This window comes from Phaseolus vulgaris, chromosome 9 (assembly GCF_000499845.2).
Source record: "Phaseolus vulgaris cultivar G19833 chromosome 9, P. vulgaris v2.0, whole genome shotgun sequence".
Taxonomy (NCBI): Eukaryota; Viridiplantae; Streptophyta; class Magnoliopsida; order Fabales; family Fabaceae; genus Phaseolus; species Phaseolus vulgaris.
Window position 1 is genome coordinate 544039 of NC_023751.2, and position 20828 is coordinate 564866.

General features: G+C 31.5%; 3 protein-coding genes across 5 annotated transcripts; 1 reads left to right on the forward strand and 2 right to left on the reverse strand.

Moving 5' to 3' along the window:
* The first annotated feature begins 6538 nt into the window (after positions 1 to 6538).
* On the forward strand, positions 6539 to 7001 carry LOC137821776 (small ribosomal subunit protein bTHXm). Its single transcript, XM_068626529.1, has one exon. The coding sequence runs from the start codon at positions 6596 to 6598 to the stop codon at positions 6842 to 6844; it is 249 nt and encodes an 82-aa protein (XP_068482630.1). The 5' UTR covers positions 6539 to 6595; the 3' UTR covers positions 6845 to 7001.
* A 3049-nt stretch (positions 7002 to 10050) lies between these two features.
* On the reverse strand, positions 10051 to 12721 carry LOC137821855 (NADH dehydrogenase [ubiquinone] 1 beta subcomplex subunit 9). The gene is made up of 5 exons (XM_068626635.1): positions 12471 to 12721; positions 12351 to 12392; positions 12003 to 12084; positions 11366 to 11421; positions 10051 to 10342 (listed from the first exon to the last, which is right to left on the reverse strand). The coding sequence occupies exons 1-5, from the start codon at positions 12594 to 12596 to the stop codon at positions 10301 to 10303; spliced, it is 348 nt and encodes a 115-aa protein (XP_068482736.1). The 5' UTR covers positions 12597 to 12721; the 3' UTR covers positions 10051 to 10300.
* Positions 12722 to 14063: 1342 nt separating this feature from the next.
* LOC137821854 (kinesin-like protein KIN-7E) lies at positions 14064 to 20262 on the reverse strand. 3 transcript variants are annotated; one of them, XM_068626631.1, is made up of 15 exons: positions 19472 to 20262; positions 18956 to 19182; positions 18640 to 18729; positions 18456 to 18556; positions 18238 to 18351; positions 18089 to 18170; positions 17946 to 18013; positions 17792 to 17857; positions 17581 to 17705; positions 16670 to 17006; positions 16282 to 16383; positions 16042 to 16171; positions 15286 to 15917; positions 14576 to 14895; positions 14064 to 14483 (listed from the first exon to the last, which is right to left on the reverse strand). In XM_068626631.1, exons 2-15 carry the CDS (start codon positions 19173 to 19175, stop codon positions 14204 to 14206), a joined length of 2667 nt encoding a protein of 888 aa, XP_068482732.1. In that variant the 5' UTR covers positions 19176 to 19182; positions 19472 to 20262; the 3' UTR covers positions 14064 to 14203. The 3 variants fall into 3 exon arrangements, with proteins under 3 accessions (XP_068482732.1, XP_068482733.1, XP_068482734.1); XM_068626632.1 differs by having other exon boundaries at positions 19746 to 20175; XM_068626633.1 differs by having other exon boundaries at positions 19652 to 20174.
* Between the last annotated feature and the right edge of the window lie 566 nt (positions 20263 to 20828).

Consider the following 20828-nt stretch of genomic DNA (forward strand, 5'->3'; position numbering starts at 1 on the left):
AAATATCTCTCATAATAATTAGTGCAATTAAAAAATTAATTCATTATATTATACCAAGTACAGTTATAGCAAAAGTAATAAAAAAATGTGTGTTTTTTCCAGAAACATATTGTAGGGGAAAATCATATTAAATTATGAAGTCACATTTTGTCATATAAATTAATACTTGTGCACATAAATCTTTATTGTCAATTTCTATAATTCATAATTATTTAATATATAGATCTGTGTCCCCATGTCCCCGTGTCACGGTCTATGCTACATAGATTAGTAGTCCACAAATTAATTATAAATAAAAAGGAATGAATAAATTTTTGCCTTAACAAATACATTACAATAGAAAAAAATAATTTGAACAAATTTACATTATATAAATAATTATCTAATATTATGTTCCCATAAGATATTTACGAAGAAAATGAAGTACTGTTCACCAACTTCATGCTAAGTTAATACACAAAAATCTCTCAGAATAATTATTGCAATTAAAAAATTAATTCATTATATTATATCAATTAAAGTTATAATAAAAGTAATAAAAATGTGTGTTTCTTCCACAAACATATTGTAGGAAAAAATCATATGAAATTATGAAGTCACATTTTGTCATATAAATTAATACTTGTGCACATAAATCTTTATTGTCAATTTATATAATTCATAATTATATAATATATAGATTCGTGTCCCAGTGTTCTGTTTCCCCATGTCAATGTCTATGCTACATAGATTAGTAGTCTACAAATTAATTATAAATAAAAATGAATGAATAAGTTTTTGCCATAACAAATACATTACAATAAAAAAAAAAATTTGAACAAATTACATTATATAAATAATTATCTAATATTATGTTCCATAAGATATTTACGAAGAAAATGAAGTATTGTTCACCAACTTCATGCTAAGTTAATATATATGAACATAAAATAATACAGAGATAAATAATTAAAGTATAACAAACTGACAAAATTTGTTTAGAAAATTAGTAACAATAAACAGTTATGTGTAAACAGTTATAATAATAATTATTATTTTGATATTTAGAATAATTAAAAAAAATTATTTATTTAAGTAGGACATTAAATAATTTAGGATTTTTATGTGATTAAAATTCTTAAATTATTTAAAAATATTACTATTATAAATTTTTATCCAAGTATGACATTCAATAATTTAAAATTTGTGTTTATTTATATTTTTAAATAATTTAAGAATTTTATGTATTATAAATTTTTATTTAAGTATGACATTCAATAATTAGAATTTGTATTTATTTCTAATTTTCAATAATTTATGTATTTTATTTATTGCAAATTTTTTATTTAAGTACTACATTTATTAATTTAAGATTTGTATTTGTTTATAATTTTAAATAATTTAGGATTTTTTTTATTTCCATTAAATTAAGTATGACATTTTTTATTTCCATTTAGGATTTTGAATAATTTAGGAATTTAATTTATTTAAAAAAATTATTTATTTAAAATATTAAATCATTTAGATTTTGTATTTATTTAGGATTTTAAAAACATTATAAATGTTATTTATTATTTAGGATTTGTATTCATTTAGAAATTTGAAAAACATAAAAATTTAATTAATTTAGATTTTCATTTAAGAATGACATTAAATAATTTAGAAATTTTATTGATTTTCAGTTTTTATTTAAGAATGAGATTAAATGATTTAGGAATTGTATTATTTTGAATTTTTATTTAAGAATGACATTAAATATTTTTTGGACTTATATTTATTTGATTTTGAAAAACCTATAAATTTCCTTTATTTTAGTTTTTTATTTAAGTTGGAAATAAAATAATTTAATATTTTTTTATTATTGAGTATTTTGAAAACTTATAAATGTTTTATTTATTTGAGATATGTATTTATTTAGAATTTTGAATAATCTGGTAACTTTATTGATTTTTGATTTTTATTTAAGAATGACATTAAAATTGAGTGAATTTATATTTATTTAGGATGTTAAAAAACTTATAAATTTGATATTTTTATTTAAGTAGAAAATAAATAATAGGACCAGAAATAGTAAGAAAACATAATGAAAGTATTGTCAGAAAGGTAATTAATGTTGTTGAAATTTTAAAATTTTAAAATCTGAAAAATTAAATATTTGAAGATTAATAATAATAATAATAATAATCCTGGAATTGGAAATAAGTGTGCAGCAGAAGAAGCCAGAAAAAAAAGATATGAATCAGAAAAGTAATTAATGATCTTGGAATTGTAAAATTTGAAAATATGAAAAATTAAATATTTTAAAATTATTATTAATAATAATAATCTTGGAATTGGAAATAAGTGTGCAGCAGAAGAAGTCAGAAAAAGAAGATATGAAACAGAAAGGTAATTAATGATATTGGAATTGTAAAATTTGAAAATATTTTAAGATTAATAATAATAATAATAATCTTGGAATTGGAAATAAGTGTGCTGCAGAATAAGTCAGAAAAAAAGAAGATATGAGTCAGAAAGGTAATTAATGATCTTGGAATTGTAAATTTTGAATATTAAATACATTAAAGTTTTGAATTTGAATTTTGAATTTGAATTTTGAATTTGAATTTGAATTTGAATTTGAATTTTGAAGAATAATATAATGCGAATAATCTTAACGTTAAAGTTTTTCGGAGGAATACATTAATGCGAATAATAAAATTAAATACATTAAATATAATTAAATACATTAGATTGAAGAATAACTTTTTATGAAGTTTAACTTATTTATGCCAACACATTATTATAAACAAATAACACACATTTCATGTCTCTTTTCAAAGTAAACTATAAAGTAACATATTGAAATAAAAAATACAAAATAACATTCCATAATAATATTTAATATGAAATTACAAAATTTGACCATGTATCTAAACAAAACTTGATAACAATTAATTTTCTCCGGTGGACATTACAACAATTTGCAAATTACATAACTCTATAATAGTAATGGAAGCTCTATAATCAAAACATTGTCTTTGGAAAATTAAATTCAGAAGAATACAATCTTGAATTTTCCTAGCACTTACAACACCATCATATGAATTCCACTATGAAAGATCAATTTGTGGTCTTCACAAAGTGCATGGATATGACAAAATTTCCTCCATCCCAACAAAATTTTTTGCTGCACATCTTTGAGAGGAAGTCAAAACCCTAAGTAGCCCAAAAATAACTTCATTAACGATTTTATCAGAAAAAAAATGAACAATGAAAACAACTCTGAGAAAAGAGGAAGGAAAAGATTTCACCTTGATGCTTGAACATACTATTGATATGAACGAAAATTCATTCCACTTCCACTACACAAAGCTGCACAAACTGAGAAATATAGATGAAAAAAAGGTGTAAAAAATTTGCCACAGAAAGTTTAACAACAAAAAGGAGATCTCTTTGAGTGGTTTAACAACAAAAAGGAGATCTCTTTGAGTGGAAGTCCAAATCCTAAGTAAACAAAAACTCCATTAACGATTTTATCAGCAAATAAACAAAGAAGTGGTAAAAGAGATGAAAAGAATAAGCAGAAACATGAAAATAATGAAACTTTGATAAGAAAAACAAAAAAAAAAATATCATTTTTATGCTATGAAACGTAACAACAAAACACAGGATCAACAATGTGAAGAACAAAGAAACAAGAAACGGTAAAAGAGATGAACATAATCAACAGAAACATGAAAATAATGAAACTTTGATAAGAAAAACCAAAAAAAAAAATATCATTTTTATGCTATGAAACGTAAAAACAAAACACAGGATCAACAATGTCAAGAACAAAGAAGCAAAGAAATAGTAAAAGAGATGAAAAGAATAAGCAGAGACATGAAAAAAAACGAAACTTTGATAAACAAAACCCAAAAAAATATCTCTTTGAGTGGAAGTCCAAACCATGAGGACAGACAAACTTACCCTGGAAAAGATTTTACCTTGGTGCTTGAACATACAATGGATATGAACGAAAATCCATTTCACTTCCACTACTGGTTGCGGAAGAAACTGAAATGAAATGTAGATGAAAAAAAGAAACTGAAATGAAATGTAGATGAAAAAAAAAACAGCAGAAACATGAAAAGAACGAAACTTTGATAAGAAAAACCCAAAAAGAATAAATAATAACCTGGAGAAATAGGATGGAGAAATAGGAGAGAACCGCAGGAAACCCAGAGAAGAACCGTGCAGGAAACCCAAAGAAGAAAAAAATCATCAGAAACATGAAAAGAACGAAACTTTGATAAGAAAAACCCAAAAAGAAAAAATAATAACCTAGAGAAATAGGAGAGAAGGAAACCTAGAGAAGAACCGTGCAGGGAACCCAGAGAAGAAAAAAAATAATCAGAAACATGAAAAGAACGAAACTTTGATAATAAAAACCCAAAAAGAAGAAATAATAACCTAGAGAAATAGGAGAGAACCGTAGGAAACCCAAAGAAGAACCGTAGGAAACCCAAAGAAGAACCGTAGGAAACCCAAAGAAGAACCGTGCAGGAAACTCGAAAAGAAAAAAAATCATCAGAAACATGAAAAGAATGAAACTTTGAAGAAAAACCCAAAAAGAAGAAATAATAACCTGGAGAAATAGGAGAGAACCACGGGAAATCCAGAGAAGAACTGTGCGAGAAACCAGAGAAGAGAAACCGGGGAAGTTGAAAAATATGGGAGAGAAGGAAACAAAGAGAAGAACGGTGCAGGGAACCAGAGAAGAGAGACCGGGGAAGTTGAGTAATAGGAGAGAAAAACGCTGAAAGTGTATATAAAGAAATGGAGTATTTAAAGAAATGGGATTTTGCACACGTGTAAGTCATATAGAGTGCCACTTGTCACTCCCAGAATGAGTTTCAGCTTGCTATTTTTAGTTAAAATTTGAATTTTTTTCTTTTTGAATTTTTTTTAAAACTTACCCTGAAAGTGCCTTCTATTTGTTATATTTATAGATAATATAAAAAATATATATTTACAACCTATATAGAATAAGGTTGTTAATGTATCATTTTTCATATAATATATTACGATATTTTAGTTATATGGGAAAGATAATTGTAAAAAATTGTATAGTATTTAGTTTTCAACTTACACAGTTATGCTAGTTCATTTCTAAACTATTATGTACAAGAATATATGTGATACTTACGCAGTTATGCATGTAGCATAGCCTAAGTAACTGATCATAATATTTACAACTATCCTGTTTTTGTATGGTTTGAGTTAGAGTAGATTGATGAAAATGTGTTAAAGTTGTTCCAGACTAGACTAGGGTAAATTGTAAAATTTGTAAAATTGTGAGAGGATTCGATCGAATATAATCATTTTAAAACTTAAAGAGTTGTAATGTAATACTTTTAAAATTAAAAATAACAATGTATGGTTTTAAAATGAGTGCCGATATAATTTACTCAATAATTAAAATATTTCCAACATGTTACTATATAAAGAAAATAATTTACACTTGATTATGAATATTGTTCTATGAATATTATTAATAAATATCTAACTCCACACATATTTTTCTGGGCTATATTCAACAAGTTGTGAAATAAATTTTATTATTTTAATATTTCAATATTGTAAGAACTACTGTTTATATTTACATACTGTTTCTACTTTATAAATATTGAACAATATTTGAAATATTATTTTTAAGATATATTTTTTGTTAAAAGTTAAAAATGTTGAAATGTGTTTTTAATAATTTAACCTTCCAAGTCAATTATAATAGAGCTCATCTAGTTCACTCATTCAAATGAAATTTATTTGAGTGGAAATAAAAATATAAATCTGGTACCAATAAAAATTATTTGATTCAAATTGAAAATTAGACTAAACTCAATCCATCATGCACACTTGCCATTTCTACTTTTTTTCAATTTATATTTTGAATTTATCTGTTATATTATGGTTCAATTTAGATACAATTTAAATTATTTTCACATTCTCATGTAATCATAACCTGTTGTTGATTTTGTTATTAATAATAACTACTTATTTATATTTATTTTGGTTTTAATTAAATTTGCTGTTATATTTTTAAAATGTACTTAATTTTTTTAAAAAGAAGATAGTCATATTATCTTAATACAATAAAAGAAGTTAATGGTGTAAAACACGAAAATAAAAGCATAAAAAAATTGTTAAATGAGGAAGACAATGTTAGGCAAAATTACCATTTTTTTCTTAAGAAAATAGATTATGGATTCTATAATCTATATTTTCTATTTATATCTCTTAAATTTTAGAATTTGAAAGGTATTGAAAATACCTTCTGAATTTTGTAATCTACAAATATCTTTCGGATTTTATAATTAAAATATATTATTTTAAATAAATTTATTTTGAATTATAAAATCTGGAACGAAAAGTATAATTCGAAGTTTCTTCACATCATGAAAAACATCAATAAAATAAAAGATATTTCTGGTATTTTAAGAGGGGTGCGCAAGAAGCTTTTAGAAATGCAGGACAAAACAGGCGAAGTTGGGTAAGGCCCATAGAATATTGAAACGTAGCCCGGCCCACATGATTTGGCATTCCATTGCAAGTGTTGTCATTGGAAAACCAATGCGGGTTCAGAGGAGGTAGTATGGCTTCAAGTGGTGTGAGCGTGATGCAGCGGTGCAGCGTGGCTGCGCGGTGGTTCATTAAGGCGGAGAGGGCGGCGGCGCCTCCCCAATTGTGTGGGCGCGGGGACAAGAAGACGAAGAAAGGGAAGAGATTCAAGGGATCGTACGGTAACGCTCGGCCGAAAAAGGAGAAGATGATAGAGCGCATAAAGGACAAGGTGGAAGTTCCCAGGTCTACTCCTTGGCCTCTTCCTTTCAAGCTCATCTGATACTCTTCATTCTAGGGTTTACAACTCATGTACTTTCACTATCATTTTCTATTCAATGCTTCACTTTCATACTACTTGTTTTTACCTAAAAATTCTTCACAGAAAATTAATTCTAATGCTTGTTGATTTGTAATACATATAATGTTCTTCCAGTTAATTATGCAAATAGTCAAAATAAATATAGTAAAAGAAGTCTTGAATAAGAGGTTGTCAGCTGTATGAGTGAGTGGACAGGTCTATATTGGACGCTTCACTAATCTTATTTAGGATTTGCTGAGAGACATATGACTCTTTGTAGATGCAGATATTGTCAGAAGATTGTGGAGGAAATCTTCTTTTTGGATTTGATTTCGTTAGAAAACACAGATATTTGAGCTTAGATGGTTGATTTCTGAGTTGCAGCTTTTCCTGAGAGATTAGAATGCATGCTACTTCACTCGGTTATGGAGGACTCTTTTATGGAAGAAGTGTGGAGTAGATTTTAATTCTCTTCCTTTCATATAAAATCAATTCTATGCTAGGCATAGGTTTATATACGTGTGAGAGAGAGGGGCGGGGTCGTCTTTGTTGAGAGTGAGAAGAATAAATATTATCACACAAATCATGTTTGCAAACTGCTCATTATACATTTGTTAGGTTCATTTGTATTACTTCGAGAATCCTGGCTATTGTATAGTATAAATGCTACACAAAACTCCATTGCAAATGCTGTCACACCCAACATGTTTGTTAACCGAGCTATTAGCCCATGTATGTTATGTGATAAATTGTCATTCACACCTTTGCTCAGCCTTCATAGAATAGGAATAACACATTCGTATGGTGTTGATTTGAAGTAGCACAACCATTTAGTTTTCTTTCTAGTTTTATACCAAATGAGTGATTTCTTTCCTGTTTATGAACATACGAGAGTCTGACTGAACCGTAGTTGGATTCCATTTTATCATAAATTATGAATCAAGAATCCTGTCAATAAGTGTTTTAACATTTTATTTTAATAGCAGGATTTGCTCACAGCTTATTATTAATTCCAGTGTAAATAACCACATAAGTAGGATATTGTGATCTTATTTAAACATAAAGAAATTTAGTTCATCACATAAGCAGCATATTCTGATCTTATTTAAACAAAAAGAAATTTAGTTCATCATTTTTGTTGATGCTTCCCTTTGTTTTGACGATTCACTTGAAGAAAGACTACCGTTAAGAAACTGAAACAGTAAAAAAAGTTGTTATAATCAAATATTGTAATTCCAACAGAAAATATGTAATATCTTGTCATCCCTGTTTTCTTGCAATAAAATTTTGAAAAGCAATGTCTTTTCTTCTACTAAGCCTCTCAATTCTTGACACTTGACGTTACACCAACCATTCCTCTATGGTAATTCTTGGTCAAGAATAGTGGAACTGAGTAACATCTTTGTTTATAGAAGGTTAGAAATAAAGAGCTGCCATTTGTCTGTGTAAGTGTAAGCAGTGAAGTCTGATCTACATCTACTGATGAAAATAACTATTCCAACAAGGACCAAATAGAGAAAAGAAAAGACCCTGCGGTATGCAGACCTGGATTTATTCAGCAAATGACGTTCAATTGTAAAAAAACTGGTCAACTTTTAATTTCAGTTTCTGATGAATATCAGTTTCCTTCGGGTATTGTAGCTCCTCTAACAACCTAAGAAACAAATCAGCAACTATGGGAAACCCTAGAGCCAGAAGCAGAAAACCTGAAATCATAATCAATGCTCCTACGCACGAAATCCATTGGGTATGTAGAGGGTGTTTTTGTAGTGCAGTTGTGGTTTGATATCCATAGTGGATAGTCCATAACAGTAAGGCCATGGCTATGAGAGCCACAGTTACATGCAATGTTGTTGCACGGGCACCTGAAGAAGTGGTGTTAGGGGACATCTTCGTCGTCCTAGTTATGCTTAACTGCGAGTCCTTGCTCGTAAGAATTCTGTCGAGACACAAATGAACACAAATTGTCTGAACGATATATAATGTGTTTGGTGGATGCCTATCAATTATATTTATATACTGAAGTAAAGTCATACAACTCTGGGACGCAGAGGTTTCTTTTGTTGGTGCTTCTCACTGAAAAAGATGTATGCTAATTTAAAGGAAATTAGTAACCTATACGCGTTTAACACCAAACCAAAATGATTTGGAACATCGTATTGCGACGGTGTATTCGAGATGTCCAATATGCAGGCATCTATTCGCCATAGGATACATATTCGACATAGATAACCACTGCAAAACATACAAATTTTTCATACTCAAATTATAATTAATACTGTTAGGAATCTTGAACATACATAAAGAAGTATCTCTTTTAATATGGTTTATTTCATACTTAAAATGATACTACCAAAATTGAATACTGAATTACGTGATTAAATATAATAATACGAAAATGCTTATTATACCAAAATCATATACTTTGGAATGGTAAACGAGACTATAATAAGAATATTTTTTGAGTCCAACATATAATGTGTATAATAAAAAGAAAAGTGCTTTAAAATATTTTCAAGTAATTTTTTATTTATTTTTTAATGCTTTAATAAAATAATTGTTTACTTATTTATAACAATTTTTTTCTGAAATTGACCTGGTGATTTAGAAAATGTACATAAACAGAATGAAAAGGAATTATAGAGCATTGTAAAAAGTGTTTTGTTGAAAATTATACTCTAACAGAAATGAAAAATAATTAAAACATCGTAAATGAGAAATATGCAGTAGAAACGATTAGAACATTCAATTGCGGATCCTAGCTGCAATCCAATATCACCATCCCGATTCTACCACCACAAGCCAAATTAAAAACTTCCCTTTTTGTGGTCACATCTTAATAAAACCAATAACACTCCCACCAGTTCGATTAAAGACAACTGAATATAATCTCGTTCCTGGTAGATATCAATTGATCAATTCTAAGATTCTACTCGTACGTGATACTGCTTCACTTGCTACGGAGCCAGAATTTTATTATCTAATAAATTTCCTTCCATATATTATATGCATTATATCGTTCTCGTTTCAATAATAAAAACCTTTCAATCAAAATAATGTTTCCAAGTCTCGTTTGAAGTAAACTAGCTTTCTTTAACCACTGATAGTGCAGCACAGCAGTTATAATATGGTTGCAATGATACCGGGAAGAGACCAAAATTCAGATTTTGATAGAGGGTTGTGCAATATGAAAACTCCAAACTCGCACTAACATGAATAAATGACAGAATCTTAAAACATTCAATGATCCAAGTACCATCTGTTTCAGAGGTGGTCAAATTTTTCAACATCATAAAGCATGGATGGACTCAATCTGTATCAACATATGCCTCATCACATAAGGGTAAATTAGGGTGATTTTAATCTACAATTCAGAATACAGAACAGTTTGATTGCAGAGACCTTTATTCATTGCAAGTGTGCTAACAAATTCAAATTTCAGTTATTATCTTCACGGCCATAATCATAAACGATCTCAATCTGCATCGAAAACATTATACCAAGTCAGTCAGAAATAAGCATATTCCGCATCAATAAATTGGAACAACTTTGGGGATATCATACAGAAGTAAGCGAATGAGGAACATGAAAAAACAAGCCTAGGAAGGATACCCTCTACCCACAAATGGAGAACTTCCTCGTCCTATCCCTCATCACATTTTAAGCATATTACCCTATCTCATACCACTTCACCGATAAATGAAAGACCTTGATATTCTTGCACAGGGGGAGTGAATATCCAACAGTAGATTATACAACGATAGAATGAATTATTTCAAAAGCCTAACTATGGAAGCTGGCCATGCACAAGAAATGAAATTCATAGCAGAATGAATTCTTCATCTTCACGATAAGATTATTACGACCACCTGAGATCTCAATTATCCAGTCTTGAACATTCTATTTCATCACTTACTCAAGTGAAAATTACAAATCCACCAAATTTAATCATAGCAGAAATAAAGGAGGGGGGAAGATGCATTGTTAACTTCTAAAATCATCATATACACACATTGCATATATAATGCAGAGATGAGATACATTCATTCCCAACTACGAGCATTGACACGATAAATCACCTACTGATCATGAGTTCAGAGCCTTTTCCAAACAAAAAGACCACAAAGTGTATAAAGTGATTAAATACATTCATATACACATTTGAAACATCGTGATATCCTCACACAACAGGGAAGATGAGCCAACTGGATCATCTGATGACTATTATGAGAGGTATGGACACAATGTCCCATGATAAAAGAAAAGTGTGGGGGCGTTATGCATGTATTTTAGTCCTGTTGCACCGGACAATGTGTATATCTATCATCAAAGGAACCTGTCCTGAATTCCACCACACATAACTACATATATACGATTTGTTTTAAAAGTATTAACTGAAGATAAAAAAAAAATTCAATGATGTCCATGAAAGTAGCAAAGTAAATAAGTGGTCCACCAAAATAATGGAAAAGATAGACCTATTGTATAACCATAACAACTTACCCCTTGAGGTGGAGCTGGGTTGCGAGTAAATTTGGAACCACCGGGAGCCCAAGGAACTATTATAAACAGAAAATAGGTGTAAAATGGGTCAATAACTGAAGTGGACTAAATAACAAAACAGGAAAAACCCTAAACAGGAAAGAGAAGGACCAATGAGAGGAGCAACATGCAGATAAATCTACTATCAACACTAGAATAACTAAAATATGGGCAATGTCTGCCTCTTTGCCTAAGCTCCAAGGTATACTGTAGCGTAGGGTTAATTAATCATTCAAAATAACGCCGTTTTTTTTTCCTACAAGTTTAACAGTTTGATTGCAGTGACAAGCAAAGATACCAATCACGAAGAATATAGCTAAAAATGTTATGATGGCAGTCCCCTCTATCTCAACTCACATGAGCGCTCTTTCAGTATGCCCCTCACCAAACTAAATGGAGATACTTTCAATCGTGAAGCTATGTTTAAAGCAATGATTATTTACAATTATAGACATCAACAAAACATTATCAATTATATCTCTTTACCGATCCTTCGAAACACTACGAAATAGTAAAACATTCACAGAAATAATATTTTGTGGTGGATGTAATATTATCGTAGGAACAGTGTTGGCAAGGAGATGAGTGACATGTTTACCTATGTAAGGATCTGGATGACGAAAATTGTTGTAGGTGGCTTCAGCATCCGCTATGAGCCTATCAATTGTATCAGGATCTTCCTGTATATGACATCGAATCAACACAAAGCAAGCTCAACAGCACATGACAATAGACAAGAAATCGAATGCAAGGATTAAATTGTTACACAAATCCCTAATCACAAGATAATAGACCAAACAGCAAATAGCAAGGAATTAAGGTATGTGCGGATCAGAAACAGCTCCTACCAATAAACAAAGAAAATGTAGCCAATGAATGGTAAGTGGAAGTAAAAATTATAGAATTCATGGCAGGGAGAGATTGAGGGAAGAAGGGGAAAACGAACCACGCGTTTGTTTTCCTCGAATCTATCGCGGAGGATTGAAGCCTGGAGAAAGGGTAAAAAACGAGATTAGAAGTGAAAAATGGGGAAAATGGGAAAGGAGTGAATGAATAATTAACACACGTCGTCGTAGAATAGGTGGCGATGTACGGCCCAATTAAGAGTGTCTTTGAGGGCGCGTCGGTACAGGATCCGAACCCTCTCCTTCTGCGCCGCGCGCCGAGCAAGGTACGCCACCGTCGATGCCATGCGAATTTCCCTTCTCTTCTCCTCTCTGTTTTTTTTTACTTCACTTCTTCTCAGTTAGTTTTTGCCCAGGGATTGACAAAATGGCAAACAACTCAATCGCTGCACCACGTCGTATCCCAATTGGACCAGAGCATACCAGCATTGGGCCTTCTCGTTTTTCATGGTTGGGTCCAATTTCTATTTATTTTTTTTTTATTTTTTTTAATCAGCGGGTCCAATTTCTTTTTGGCTTTATCTTTTATAACTCATAATTTTTAAAATGACAATTTTATTTTTATAAAGGTGACTTTCGAATTACCTGTAACATTTTTTTTTTAAATTTTCATAACATGATTTTTAGAATAAAACTTTAAGTACAAAATTTTTGGAGCACAATTTTCAGAACAAAATTTTTGAAACATATAAAATACATTTTAAAATGAGCTTTTCAAAACAAATTTTTTAAAATAAGATTTTTGGAACATATAATATGTTTTCTAGAACATAATTTTTGAAACAAGATTTTCTGACAGAAATGTCTTTTTGAAATGAACTTCTCAAAACGAATTACTTTTTAGAAAAGTTTTTTTCTCTCTTTCTTCTTCTAAAAAAAGTGATAGTAATCATGGGAGTGCAGGCAGTAAGGAAGGGTATTTTAATTTTTTTTGCTGTTAGTTTGGAAGTGCAGGTAGTAATCATGGGAGTGCAAGAAAACAAAAGTCTTAAGCATTAAAAATCCAGGCTAAATCCACCATAAAAAAGTACACTAAAATGATAAAAACTATACTTTTCTATTTTTATTTTAAAATGTAGAGTAATAGATTTATAACTCGTGCAGGGGGTAAAGATATATTATTAATATATTAATAAATAAATAAATTACAATGTAAATATTAATATATAAAAATATAATTAGTATATATAAAAAAAAATTAATATAAATAACACATGAACATAATATAACCTAATATAAATAAATAAATTGTTCGAGTATAAAGCAATTGGTATAAATTTGGAAAAAAATAAGTAGTAACTAATAACTAATTATAAACATTTATGTTAAAAAAAATTCATAAAAGATCAAGATTATAAATAATGATTAAAAATGTACTTTTCTACCTAAAAAAAGATTTGGTAAATAACACATTAAATCATGCTTTGACGCGGATTTATCATATAGTTCTATTCCTTTTAAATATTGTCAAGTAAACAATATTTTTTTGTCCTCTTTATTACATTTTCATTTTTATAAGAATCAAAATTTCAACTCTTTTTTGGTTATAACTCTAAAAGTAATAACATATAACTGTTGATGAGTAAAATTGTTCATATATACTTTAATCCTTTTCAATATAAGCAAACTTATTTGAAATGGTAAAATTATTACTTTCAACATTTTAAGATGGAAATGGAGTGTTTAAGATACATTGGTTATTTCATCTTTTAAGGTGAAAGATAAGGTATCTCTCTGGTTTTATAAGACCTTGCTATTGGAACATAAAATTTAAGATTTTGAAATCATAAACACAAAATGTATCTTGAAAACATGTTTCTACCAAAACCAAATAAAATATTAATTAGGGTGTAAATTGTAAAAAAAATGTTGATAGTAATAAAACTTGTGGTGTTTATGACATTCGATGTGGTGAGAAGCTAAGGGCGAACATCTCCTTGAGGCCATTATCACCCTGCCAAGTAAACCTCATTAACATTGCAACAACTGCAGCACTCTCCATCACATGCTTCGTATCGGTGTTCCTCCATATGCGATTCACCAGCTGCCTCCTCCTGCGCTTTGAATCCAATGCAATGCCCCACTTCCTTAACAGCTTCCTCTTCTCTTCCTCTGACAGCCTTCTCTTCATCAGCTTCACCAGCGTTTCTCTCTCCCTCTCCACACCCTTTCCACTGTTTCCCAAACAAACACATTTATGTCAGTCAAACTCAACATTAAGCAATCATCACGACTAACATGTATATTAGATGCCCAGAGAGACAACCTTGAAGCTAACGCCACTGTGGGAGCATCCTTCGCCCACTGATTTCCACCACCAAATGTTCCTTTCAGGAAACATAATCTTCTACGCTCCACCTCCATGTAAATTGAGTCTGTCGGATCACCTCTGAACAAAAGAAAGAAGTAAGTCCTGTGGAACAATGATACATTGCAGGCTTCCCACAGTTCTAATATTTCTGTCTGCTGCTGCTTGAATTGTAGAGGCCATTCCATAGGAGAACCAGGTGCCTCTAACATTGAATCCACTCCTACATCTTTCATATTCTTTTCAAATCTAAAATATGTTGTCTCTGCCTTCTTATCCTACAATTCAGAAACCCGAACAAACAACATCAAGGGCCGACAACATTAATATTCACTTTCCAGATCAGATTCACACCAATCAAAAGATAACAGTAGTAGCAGATATGGTTGTGTGAACTTATTATGCATGGCTGCTGCAAGTGTCAATATGAATGTCTAGATAAAGTAGAAGTTCAAGATTTTTACAATATTTGCTAACGATAATGAAGAACTCCAAATAATACATAATTCACAGTTGTATCGGCAACTGGCCAATATTGCATTATCAATGCCTTTTCAGAAAAGAAAAATGGAACAATTCAGTTATTTCAAAGAAAATTAATAAATGGTGTAAACTTTTCTTCTTAAGTTTTAAGAAATTAGAAAGGATTTGAAATTACTCATTTGCACCTGATCATCATCAGCAAGGTGCTTCTCGTACTCAATTTTGACCATTTCCTTCATCCCAGAAACAAAAGTTTGGAGGCTAGTAATATCTTCATTGGTGAATGTTCTTGTGCTGTTGGTTCTTAACTCATCCGTAGACGGAGTTCCAATAGAAGGCGTAGAGCCATTCATTGACAATTTTGTGGAAGCACCATAAGTTAATGGAAGGAACTTTCTGGGCAATCCATCTGGTCTTCCATGAAAGCATTTTTCAAAACTACTGCCCGGAGTCCTCACAATTTCTCCCACATTCCCAGGAGAGCCAGTCGAATAGAATTCCCTACAACTCCAGCTCCTTGTTAATTTAAGATTCCTACAATCTGACACTGATCCTGACATAGACAGAGGAGAACCATTACTCGACTGTGCATCATCGAGTCTCTGCTCCAAAACATCTTCGTCTTGGTTCAGTCTCTCTTCCGCATCTTCACTCACAGGAGTCAGTATCTCCTGGCTTGTTACATTTTCCTCTGCATACCATGTTAATGCCAACATCCCGCTGTCACTTACTGGTGGATCAGGATACTCCAAGCCATCTTTACTCGATTCCAATAATCCAACACTTTGAATTTCATTGCAATATTCATCAGGATGTTCTGTACAAACAAAAGTTATCAACTGTTTACATATGGTGCGGTTCTGTTCTACTTTTAAAAGGTTATATAAACAATGAACTTCTAATAGATTACTTCCTATTGACAAAGGGAAGAAACAACTTACTATCAGGACTACTTTCACTGTTTCCATTGTTATAGTGAGAATTGTTGAATTCTCTAATGCGTAAATCAGAAGGATAGATGCTTGATGACTCTGATATTGAATCGTCATATTCCCAGGTGTCGACCCTTTCCTACATATTAAAACAATTGTTGATGCTAGGCTGAATAATAACAAGGGAAGAAACCAAATTCAGAGGTCTAATTTCTTATATCAGTTTACTAATTAGAAGAATGAAATTACTTTTTTAGTTTTCTGATTATTTCCAACCATGCCCAGCAAATCCTCAACTTGAGATTGAGCAAGATCACGTTGCTTAATTAGCTCCTGAATCTCCCTCTCCATCTGAATAATTGAAAGTTTGAAACCCACGTTATCACCATCCAAAGAGTAACAAAAACGTAACATGCATAAGGGTAAAAGATGTATGTGGAATCTAGAGCCTAAGTCGATGAGACGAATTTTAGATATGAGGACACAAGTATTGTTCAGTAAGACAAATAGACAATTGACCAGAAAAAAGAGGCTAACAGAAAAGAAGTTCTGAATCAATATATTCAAAGTTCCTTGTCTAGAGATATCAACAATTAACACAAAATGAATATCGTATGAATTAAAAAATAATTATGACCTTTTCTATTCGGAGATTTTTCTTTCTCAACATTGATGCACAATCACAATTGGTTGAAGGTGGACAAGGAGTTCTCAACTCACTCTCTAATCTAGCTACCTCTTTCTGCAGCTGCTTGACCAATACCTTATCAGACATCACTACATTAACCTGTGCTTTAGTGGTCACTTGTTTTGCACAACAAGCAAAAAGAAGAGTGTTTCTAGTTTGCTCAACGTGACACCGGGCAGGGCTCAAAGTGCAAATGATGGCTGTTCTAGAATTGCCACCTAAGGAAGGCTGTAATATGCGTGTCAGCTTAGAATCTCTGTAATTAATGTGTCCGTGTCGTCCCTTACTGCATTCAAGCACATGATATCAGCCAACAGAAACTACTAAATTTAATATTTGAACAGCTTCATATAATGTGTAGTCCATCAGATAAGTTTTGAACATGCATGTTTTCCAGTGAGAAGCTCTCTCTATTTAGTCACAACACAAGGTACAAAACACGTGTCTTGCTTCTTCACACAAATTTTTATTTACTGGATAAGTTAACATTAACTAATATTCAAGTCTATAAACGGAGCTCAGTATCTTGTGATTAATAAAATGTCTATCTTAATGCTCTTCTCTTTTCTGAAAGAAAGGATATTTACTGCTATGAGCCAATGATGATATCAATGGTTTCACAGTCAGTTCTTGCATACAAAATATAAAGTTCACCTTGAAACCTGATAGGTCATCATGAAGTCAAACAACAGAGATATGATTATTAATCAACAATGAAATAAGAGGCAAGCATCCATAGGACTTACAGTTCAATTAAACAATCCCACAGCTGAATTACACACTCCAAATGTAGGTTTGCTAACAATATTAGAAGCTGAATAAAAAGGTACACAACATAGGCTTAGAAAGAAGGGGACAACCTAAGTTTACGAATGACTGTTCCAAGAGTGAGTAAACTCCGGTTTATATGACAGCCTTCTTTCAATCTGGACCCAGCAGATAATGCCTGAGATGCACGCTCACTTCCTGCCAAATCAACAAAATTCTGCAGAGAAAAGAAACAAAATAACGGTAAAATCTCCTAAACATTTTATGTTGAATTAAACGAAGAATTTAAAAATTCAAACATACCAAACTAGCAGCTAGGGTGGTTGAGCTGCTTTTACCCATGAATTCTCTGGCAGAACTTTCAATGGTCTACACGGTTACAATTCCAACAATAAAAGTCTACATGTGCAATATATAAAACAAAAGTTCTAAACAGCAAGGGGGGAGGCACACACACCAGTCTGATAATTTGGTGAGATCGAGAACTCTTGTCATTGAGGTATGTCTCTCCTACTTGTCTCTGTGCTGCAAGAATATAGTGGGAAATGTAATGTTATAAACCAACTTGCATATCAAGAAAGTTGTGAAAATTTATTTTACCTTCACAGAATGATAGAAGCTCTTTCAAATGCATCCAGTCCCGTAGAGTCTCTTCTATAAGTTTCTCTACAATAGGTCCTCTCTGAAAAATCAAGAAACAGATAAATAAACAATGCCATTTATTTCAATTCAATAACATACGCATTCACCTCAGGATCATCACGCAGCCTTAGTGGTGTGTTCTCACTGCTGAGGAGGTCCCTAATAATTTCGTTGTAGATTTCAATTGCTGAGAACTTCAATACAAATGCTCTTTCTTCATGCTAAAAAGGTCACAGTAATCTTGTATTATCACAAACAAGAGTTACCGTGAAAAATGACAATGAAGAGTTAAACAGCTAGATCAATAAATTTGCTCTCCAACTACCTTTCTTATATAATCAAAAATATCTGCAACAGCATATTCAGTTATTCCAATCATCGTGTATGTCTTTCCACTACTTGTTTGCCCATAGGCAAAAATACTTGCTGAAAGAATGTATAAATAGGTATTTGAGTCCAAGTAAGGAGTATGAGTAGAATTGAGTCATGAGAAAAAGTTAAATGCTTACAGTTGATTCCGCCAACAACTGAAAGAGCAATTGCTTTTGCCCCTTCTTCATATACCTGCTTTGTGGAACAGTCACCCCGAAATACTCTGTCTACAACCAAATCATAGTAAAAATTAAGAACATTTTGTCCATACTCTCATATACTGTGTCTTAAACTTCCTCGACAATGCTTCCAAACACAATCATTACAAAAAAACTAGGCAAAATGTGTTTCGAAGACAGCAAATTGCAGCATTTTTAAAATTAAAGAGAAAGGAAATATAAAGAATTGGCATATTTGGGAATAGAATAGCAACATAGATACTCGTTTGCTTACCAAAGGTGTAGGCGCTTGGGAATGTGGAACCTTCCCGAAGGGTGTTCCGGTATAAGATAGTAGTGTCATTGATGCATTCCCAATCTGCTACTTCATTCACTTCAACTTCCTTCTCATTCAGAGGCCTCAGCCTCACTAACACCAGAATCTTCTCCTCATGGCCTCCCACTCCTCCCATCTTCTCCCATTTAACTAACTCCTCTCCAGTAACAGCTCCCATTTCTCACCTTTAAAAGTGAAAACAAGTGATGTGGTTGATTATGAAGATTAGTATTTCTTGCCAAAAAATGCAAGATAGTTATAGGAAAACAGCTGGCAGTTCACAAAAATACCAAGCCCTTAAATATGAGCATTATCCACGGGAAGCAAACCATGAATGAGAAGACAACAACCCATTAACTTAAGCTCATAAATAAATAGGCAATTACAGCAACAAGAAGCTAACTTTAGAAAGACCAAGATAAACAGAATACTAACTAATTACTATTTAATCATCAATAAATTCTCACTGCTCACTTCGCTTGTAGGCCTTATATTATATCACCAGAACTTCTCTTCAACAACAAAGATAGATGATGAACCATCATCTAGAGAAAGAAGAGGAAATAAAAAATATTTTAATCCTTCCTTCACCAAACCAATTGCAGTGAAAGAATAAAAAAACTTTGATCGTGGCAACCACTTAATGTCTGAGACCTGAGAACGAAGTTCAACAAGACAAGACCATGAATCGTTTCGTTTGTTACACGGAGCACTCGTCCCAACAAACAAGAGCATCCCTTTCACTCACCCCTCTTTTTCTTCTTTCCAACAAACACGTACGGTCTATATTCCAACTTTTTTTCTGTCCTTTAACGTCTTCTTCTGATGCTGAGCGAACCGCAACTGAAAGCTTAACCACAAATGCGAATCGACAAGTCACAACAACGTAAGGGAACAGCCCAAGAGTAAAACAAACTAAGATCAACGCAGCATTGATCTCTCTCTTCAGATTTCGCTACATGGGACCCCAATGCCACTTACTCAACGCAATTAGCTGCTTCAGAGTTCAAAGTTCGATCCTTTGTGTAAATGTTTAACGACCCACGACCTGAAAAATGAACATGTGCAAATGTTGTCGGTTTTTTTTATTGGTTTGGTTTGGCTTGACACAGCATATGTTGTGTCTGTCTCTAACTCACCTTAAACTTGGGAGCAGACTAAACCACTTACTGGCCACTGAGCTTTAATTTCCATGTCAACCTTATTACATCTTCTTTCTCTCCTATTTTCACTCGTACCATATACACATTTATTTTACTCCTCTTACACCCTCATCTTTAACAACCATTTTAACGACCAAACATTCTTCGTAGCTGCAGATATTTACCATACATACATACATTTATATTACTTTTCTGTCGCAAATTAATTGCAATTTTAATATTTTAATTCATTTCAAAATAAATCATATTCTTATTTTATAGTTTTCTCATCAGTAATCATTTTTTAAATTTGTTTCTATATAAATCAATATATTGACAGTTCAATCACCACATTATCTTACTTTTCATTTATAGTATTACAGAGAATGTGAAGCTCTTTTTATTCACTCTAACAAATTGATATTAATGATGCGGACTAAAAAAATAGAAATAGACAAAAAAAAAAAAACAAGGTTACGAAAACTGAAATTAAAGATTATAACCTAAATATCTTAAGTAAAAAAATTGAAAAGTGAGATAAGTAAAAGTATTTTAAAAAAAATGCTTTCTTCTATTTTTGTTCTATCCAAAACTGCAGGAAAGGTGTGGTAAATTTTTTTAAAAAAAAACTCCATAGCTACATACATCTAAAGAAAGGAGCCAACTTCAATGGCGGTGTTATATCGTGA